This window comes from Stegastes partitus, unplaced genomic scaffold (assembly GCF_000690725.1).
Source record: "Stegastes partitus isolate 25-593 unplaced genomic scaffold, Stegastes_partitus-1.0.2 Scaffold839, whole genome shotgun sequence".
In the NCBI taxonomy this organism is placed as follows: Eukaryota; Metazoa; Chordata; class Actinopteri; family Pomacentridae; genus Stegastes; species Stegastes partitus.
This window is the reverse complement of record NW_007578570.1, coordinates 48291-56032: the sequence shown is the minus strand read 5'-3', so window position 1 is coordinate 56032 and position 7742 is coordinate 48291. Positions and strand designations below refer to the sequence as shown.

At 44.2% G+C, this 7742-nt stretch overlaps 1 protein-coding gene across 1 annotated transcript in view; it reads left to right on the top strand.

Annotated features, from left to right (window-relative positions):
* Positions 1-7742, top strand: part of hmcn1 (hemicentin 1) — a 103498-nt gene that overhangs the window by 48123 nt on the left and 47633 nt on the right. The window contains exons 20-30 of the mRNA XM_008292865.1: positions 1189-1301; positions 2430-2589; positions 3360-3525; positions 4157-4284; positions 4645-4896; positions 5049-5144; positions 5324-5518; positions 5603-5733; positions 6549-6696; positions 7329-7455; positions 7556-7710. Of these exons, the coding sequence (XP_008291087.1) occupies positions 1189-1301; positions 2430-2589; positions 3360-3525; positions 4157-4284; positions 4645-4896; positions 5049-5144; positions 5324-5518; positions 5603-5733; positions 6549-6696; positions 7329-7455; positions 7556-7710 (1671 nt within the window). The remainder of the gene's footprint in view (positions 1-1188; positions 1302-2429; positions 2590-3359; positions 3526-4156; positions 4285-4644; positions 4897-5048; positions 5145-5323; positions 5519-5602; positions 5734-6548; positions 6697-7328; positions 7456-7555; positions 7711-7742) is intronic.

Below are 7742 nucleotides of genomic sequence, written 5' to 3'. Positions count from 1 at the left end.
TCATATCGCTGTATTGAGTAATATATCAAGTCATATTGTGTCGTATTGTGTTGTATCATATCGTGTCCAAGTTTCAGGGCAAGAAGACCATCACACCATTTCACCTACACTCCACATATGAACAGTTGGGGGCATTCATTTTAAGAAAAATGTACCAAAAAATGAATATTCAAAGGCAAGACTCTTCTTGAAGCAGTCCAAGTTTTTAAAAAACTCAAGTCACAGCAGGAAAGCACAGATGCAGGTATTATGTGGAGCAGTGGTTGCGTTCTAGTCCCAGCTTCCTGCTACTATACATACTGGCTCACTGGGACACTTAATGGAACTGAGCCATAGTTCATAAGTTAGTAACTGTACCTGCACATTTTTTTCTATAACATCTTCAGTGAAGACTGTCACTTGTTTTATAAGACACTGGATTCCCCCTCCGTTCTTTTGTTGTCTTTTATTCTGGTACCTCGTCCGTTTCTCACCGCCTTTAAATGTCTCCTTTACACTGCATAGACTCTTAACCTGGTGGACGGGGTTATCCCTGAGGTTGCATTAAAACCAGGAGCTGCTGAGGAGAAGGCAGAGTTTGAAGCACAGCGAGTGAGAAATGTGTTCTCCATTTATGCTAACGTCAGATGTTGCCAGATTCTACCGGCTTTAATAGGAAGTGTTTGCATCATGTACATAAAAGCTCCTCAGTTCTTGAAATGAGGTCAGTCTGTTTCATATGGACACGCACAGCTCTGTGTGGATCAGTGTATAGATCAAGTTGCTGTAACCTATGAGAAACACTTTCCGTAGGACGTACGAGCACTGCAGATGGACAGAGGTCCGCCATGTATTGTCGTGTTTTGTGTAAACTGTGTGTGGTTTTGTTGTTTAGCTAAATTTCCTTTCCAAGAAGATGCTGCAGGCCTCCAAGTGCTGATCTTTTCTGCAGGCTCCTTGGGTCATAACAAACAAAAGCAAGACAGATAGTGAAGCCGGGACAGAGAGCTTACTGAGTACTGTGTGTTCAGCGAGCTCCAAACTTTTTCCAGATGCTACCGAGACACACAACAACTAAGTGGTGGCACTATTGCAGAGACAAACACACAGTAGATGAAGAAGTGCATTTAGTAGAATCTGACTTGATGGAGGTGTACGTTCACAAAAACCATTCTGAACTGTGTCCTGTTTTGCTCTTTGCGTTGACAGTGATCCCCACCATTCAGTACGGCCCTCAAGTGTTCAGCACCATCGAAGGAACGCCCATCTCCCTGCCCTGCCGTGCCGCTGGAGTCCCAACACCTGACATCACCTGGACCAAGGTCTGTGCTGCGATTATCTCACCACATAAAAAGGCTCGTGAGAACGACCTTCTCTTCCTTCCATGCACTGAGAAAGAACACGAGGGAGATAAGAGGAACCACATGAAACAAGTGAATCAAGAAAAACAAATTAGCTAAAACCTCCGGATCTCACCTGATGAGACCTGATGAGAAATAAGCATTGCCGCGCCGCCTGGAAGTCGTTTTTTAGCATCAATCATCCCAGAACCATGTGACACGCTCCTCTCTGTTAGTTACACTCGTTCACTCGCTGGATAAATCGTAAGCGACGGCTGTTATCCAGTTTATTTGGATAGTAACCATGCAGTGTTTGTATCAACGCTTCATGGTTCTGCGGTTTCGGGCAGCGATGAGCTCTGCTCGACAGATTCCAGCTGCGGATGCATCGATTTCAACAACGAGGCAACAGGCCCTTGTTTTGTTTCGTGTCAAAGGTCAGGATCGCTATGTATCTATGAGCTGCGACAAGACAGCAGCGCTCGAGAGGAAAAAGCCTCTGTGAGGATACATGTGTCTGCCCGATGTGCTGCACCATGAAATCAACTCTACCTGCGTGCATTAGCTCGTGCAACGTGTTCGTCCATTCAGTGTGCACTGCTGTGGGTGAATCTGAACCATAAGCCAGTGTGTGTGTGTGTGCATGTGGATAGTCCTGCCCTCTTTTCTGTCTTTAACACTAGTTTCTCTGAGTTGTAAAATCCTTGCTGTTAAAGTGAACAGGGCTACAGGGACGTATGAAACTAGACCCTGCTAAGTTCTGCAGCAGCTGTTAAAATGTGATTCCCTCTGATTTCTTTGCTGTTCTCCATAACATCAATCAAGTCAAGTCAAGTTAGTCACGTTGGAGCCAAAGCGAACAGTCCGGATGTGATACAACACCGACGCGCTAACATTATATGTGCTTTGTGTTCTGGTTCATTTTGACGGTAGAACTGTAGGTGTTTTTATTCACAGCCGTTTTATATAACAGCAGGGAAGAGAATCAAATCATAAATTTAACTGCAGGTCAAACCACACATCTCAGGAACAACGTCAAGTGTTAATAAAGCTCGGTTAATGAAATAAACTCCGGACCCCGCCCTTTCCCTGCTGTGATTTGTTTTGTAGGGTGGGGTGCTGCTTAACTTGGGTGGTCCAGCTTTTTCCTTGGATTCAGATGACAGCCTCCTCATCACTTCCCCTTCTGGAAATGAGACAGGAGAGTTCATCTGCACAGCTACCAACGCCGCTGGCTTTGCCTCCAGGAAGGTCCAGCTCACCGTCTACGGTAAACCTCATCACCAGCCGAAGCCTGTGCAGGAATAAAGCTGCTGAATGTAGCGTTTCACATCAACAGTTTTATTACCAAACAGTTTTTGAGACATTAGTGTAATTACCAATAATCATAATGTCTGGTAACCTCTAGCAGCTGCCACACCACATCACACAGTGTGTCGGATTTGGTAAGAAAATGACTTATAGCACAAAGATAGACGCAAACATTACCAAACAGAATTTAATTTCCTCTATTTTGACTTAGTGGTTTCAACCTAATTGCAGCTTACCTCATCCATGTGTGGATCTAGAGTCCTCGATGGCTGCTGAGGGAACATTGATTATTTCGTAACCCAATCTCAAGGCCGTGTTTCTGAACTTAACTTTCTAAAACGTACAGTACAGCGTTCATGTAGGTGTTCAGCGAGTTTCCTCCACTTCCAGCCTCACAGTTCTAGTTGTGTTCATGCTCTCTGCTAAACTGCTCTAATATGTTATAAAGCAGCTGCTATATCGCTGTGGCCACCTACTGCTAACTTTAAGTTCAATAGTTTTTCTTTGATCGCTTTTATTAACAGTTTATTCCACCTGATAATCCCGACCTCCCTCACTGCAATAACGAGCCTTCTTGGCCAACGGTTACAGCGTAGTGACACTGTGGACGCCTTTCTTCATCGTCTCACGTCATAAAACAAGTTAACATGGTGTGCAAACGGCAGATGTCGAGGGAGGAGGGACTAGTGCACAGGATCAACTAAATCTGTGTGTGTTTTGCCCGCCCAGTCCGACCCAGGTCCAGTGCTGGTGGTGCCGGAGGCTCAGCGGAGCCGATGAGGATGTCGGTGATTGCGGGTGAGGATGCTGTTTTGCCTTGTGATGTCCACAGCCTCCCACCTCCCACCATCAGCTGGGCCAAAGAGAGGCATCTCATCTCTCCGTTCTCTCCCAGGTGGAACGCACACACACACACACACACACACACACACACACACACACACTACTGAAGAGGTTCATTGATAATCAGTACTGCCGATCAGGATATCAGTTTTCTTCTTCTATGTATTTCCAGACAGAGACAAAAACACCGCACTGCCGTAAAACACACCATCATCGATAAATATTCCCTTAAACATCGTATAAATACACATTTGGCAAAGTCCTGTTTTCCTGTCTGTAACCCGAAAGTAGGAATTATCTGCGATGAAGACAACCTCCACACTGTCTACATTTCTGTGCTTTGTCTCCGTTTGTCAAGCGTTCGTGACCTCAGGGTACAGTTTGTGGGTTTTTTAAGATGACTGAGTAATCATTCTCTTCCTTGTGATCTGTTGTACTCACTGTGAGCCTGCCACAGCAGCTGTAATTATGGTTGATGGTGGATTAGTAAGAATTACTGCACTATCTGTTTACAGTAATAACTGAATAAGTCACTGAGTGGAAACAATTAGTGTGTGTGTGCTTTTTTTTTTTTTTTTCGCATTTTGGAAGCTTTGCAAGCTTGATTGTCAGCCAAGACTTTCACTTTACAGGCCAATTTATTGCAGTTTGTTAAATCGTGTGCATGTTGTGTTTCCTCTCAGGCACACCCAGCTGCCCTCGGGCTCGATGAAGATCCTGGAGAGCAGAGTGTCAGACAGTGGCCTCTACGTGTGCGTCGCCTCCAATATCGCTGGAAATCTAACACAATCCATTGAGCTGAGTGTTTTGGGTAAGTTTGAAAGATGACAAATCCTGACGTTGTTGGGATCAGCAGTGGATCTTGTTCTATCACAAATGCAAGAATTTCTACTTTCAAAATCTGACGTATTTATGTAAAAGTTTTAATCAAAAGATGAAACAATGAAAGATGCATCTGGATCAAATGTATGCCGTTTGCAGTATCTATTTAAAACGGTCTGAACTACTTATTCATTATGATTACTTAAACTAGAGGAGCAGCTCAGACATGATGTCAGTGAGGAGTGCTTAGTTTTATTATAGTGTGACACACACACTATAATAAAAGTCCTGTTATAAATAACATGCATTCCCAAAAAAGGTTGAATAAATGCTGTCCTCTGTCCTGCAGTGCCCCCAAGTATTCAGGCTGGCCCCCGGGTCATGAAGGTACAGGTGGGTAACCTGGTGGAGCTGCCCTGTGTGGTGAGAGGAGTCCCACAGCCGACACTCACCTGGACTAAGGATGGTCAAAGGTACCCAGTGTCACCTGACGGCAGCCTGACGCTGAGAAACGTGGGCCTGGATGACGAGGGAACCTACACCTGCACGGCCTCCAACACTGCAGGCAGAGACGAGGCTCGAATCCAGCTTCTAGTTCAAGGTTGGTTTCAGACTTATATAGATAGATAGATAGATAGATAGATAGATAGATAGATAGATAGATAGATAGATAGATAGATAGATAGATAGATAGATAGATAGATAGTGTTTTGTAGTATTTGTTATTGAACTTGTATGTTTGCATTTTTCCAGTGCCCCCTGTTGTCGAAGTCCTGGAGCCGCCCTTCAACAGTCCCCTGCAGGAGAGAGTTGCGAACCAGCGTATTGCTTTTCCCTGCCCTGCCAAAGGTACTGGTGCTATCTCCTCCTACCTTTTCACTATCATGAACAGATCACAACATTAGACCATTTGAAGATTTGGTTTGATCAAAAGTGGCATTTAGTACACTCAGTACAATTCAATTTGTTTTAGTTACCAGTGCGTTGGGTTTACTTCTCTAGTGTCTCTATCATCATCTCTCCTTCAGGTCTTCCTAAGCCGGTGATTCGCTGGCTGCGTAACGGTCAGGAACTAACTGGTAATGAGCCCGGTGTGTCCATCCTGGAGGACGGTACGCTGCTGATTCTGGCCTCTGTCTCGCCACTGGACAACGGAGAGTACGTGTGCGCTGCTGTCAATGATGCCGGATCCACTGAGAGGAAGTACCAGCTCAAAGTCAACGGTAAGCGACGTGTGCATTAAGTCATGTACTGACACTTTATCCTACATCATGTAGTATATTCATCACCTCTGACACCTTCCACAGTACCTCCAAATTTCCGTGACAGCGAAACGCCAGGAAACGTGTCGGTGGTCCAGAGCCAGCCCACCAGCTTGGTGTGTGACATCACAGGGAGTCCGACCCCTGTCATCACCTGGTACAAGGACGGGACTCCTGTAGGTGAAATCCCACTGAATACCACACATTTCTATTTTTAGCACTAATGTCACCTCTTTAAAAGGTGAATGCACACATTAAACACATATTCTGTCATTTGCGTAGTCTATACTTAACCTGCGGTCCAGCGAGTCCTCTATGAAACCGGATTCTTTAACATGTGTAAAAGTAATGAAAAATCATAATGACCTTTCCTTTCATTCGTTTATGGAAGCACTCATAAAGCCTTAATCGACCCTGATCACAGGGTGCAGCGTCCAAGAGAAAAGACTTTAAAACCAGCGTGGATCCCGACTGCATGCGTGTGTGTAACAAACATCGGCCTCGGTTGCTCTAAGCTGTAATGATAGAATAATTATGATAAATTGATGCTAGAACACAGCATTAGCACACACTTTGCTGTACCATCCCAGTTCTTTGGCTGCTTTTTGTTCCCTTGGCTGCATTATTAATTTTCCCTGCCAGGCCCAGATGGGAAAATCAGAGCGTGTACTTTAATCTGCTAATTATGAGTAATCTAAATCAAGATGTTGTGCTCTCTGAACGTTTTTGGCTCTGATCAACAACTGAGTGCTTTTCATGTTTTGTACACTTTTAAAATTGTGTTTCTCAGCTGAGTGAGTCTTCGTCTCTCTGTGGACCAAAGTTGTTCTTCAGTCCTGCTTAAACTGTAAACTGCAGCTTTCTGAGTTTAGCTTCTGCTGTCGTGATGTCTCGCAGTTTGTCCAGTAATTACTGTCAGACAGCATTTCCTAAACTTTTAGTGATGGTGTAATTTTTGTGTTTGATTTAATTTGTCGGTGCTGATCGACAGGTCGTAGCCAGTAGCGGCGTCCAGATTCTGGATATGGGAAAAACTCTGAGGCTACTGAAGGCAGAAATCGCAGACGGAGGCGGCTACAGCTGTAAAGCCATCAACATCGCAGGCAGCACGGAGAAAAACTTCTTCTTGGACGTGCTGGGTGAGTAAACAGTGAGCAGTCACTGCAAAACACTCAACATACATGATCTGAGCAGGTTGGATTACTGTAAAACTCACTGCACTGGTGTTCTGAGAAATGTATGAATCAGTGAGTGAGTGAGTTCTGATTAGGACCATAATATACACTTATGGCTGTATTTTTGTTGTTTATTTGATTGTATTCATGTTCTTAAATGCTCCTTTTCCTTTCGCCGATTTCAGTAGTTATTCAATCCAGCTTTATTTGTGGTTAAATTATACTTTTTATTATTCTTATCATTTGCATGTGTCTCAGATTGTTTACCTTTGAAGTGGCTCATTATCAGCTGATCAGTCACCTGTAAAACACTTCCACTATTTACTTAATTACACTAACTTGTACAAAAACGGGTAGATTTTTTCTATTGATGTGTTTCTAGAACTGATGTGAGAAAGCTTCAACCATCAACTACAACATTAAACCTGACAGGAGACGTGAATAACATCGATCGGCTCTTTGTGATGAACTGTTGTGCTGGGAAAACAGTTGGTCTCTGCTGATGTTGTGTTGTTTCATCAGGTGTTGCCATCAAATATTAGGATGAGGAAAACTCATGATGACGCGTCTAATAGAGGGATTCTCTTCTGTTTCAGTCCCACCAACAATCGTAGGGTCAGGCTCTCCTCAAGATGTTTCAGCGATTCTTAAGCAAGACATCACTCTGGAGTGCAAAGTGGAAGGAATTCCCCTTCCCACAATCCAGTGGTACAAGGACAGGAAGTAGGTTTCCTCTGAACTTGTGGAAACCAAGTGGAAACACTGGACTTACCATTCTCTGGTTCCTGTCCTCCCTCTTCTCATTGTGATTCTGTTCCTATAGGCTGGTGTTTCTTGGCGATCCCAATCTGGAGGTCACCAACAGAGGTCAGGTTTTGAGGATAAAAAGTGCTCGTCTCGGGGACCAGGCCCGCTACCAGTGCAGCGTCATGAATACAGCTGGAAAACAGTCCAAGGACTTCAATCTCAGTGTCCACGGTAAATGTGTATTTTGACAGATCCTAAGCAAT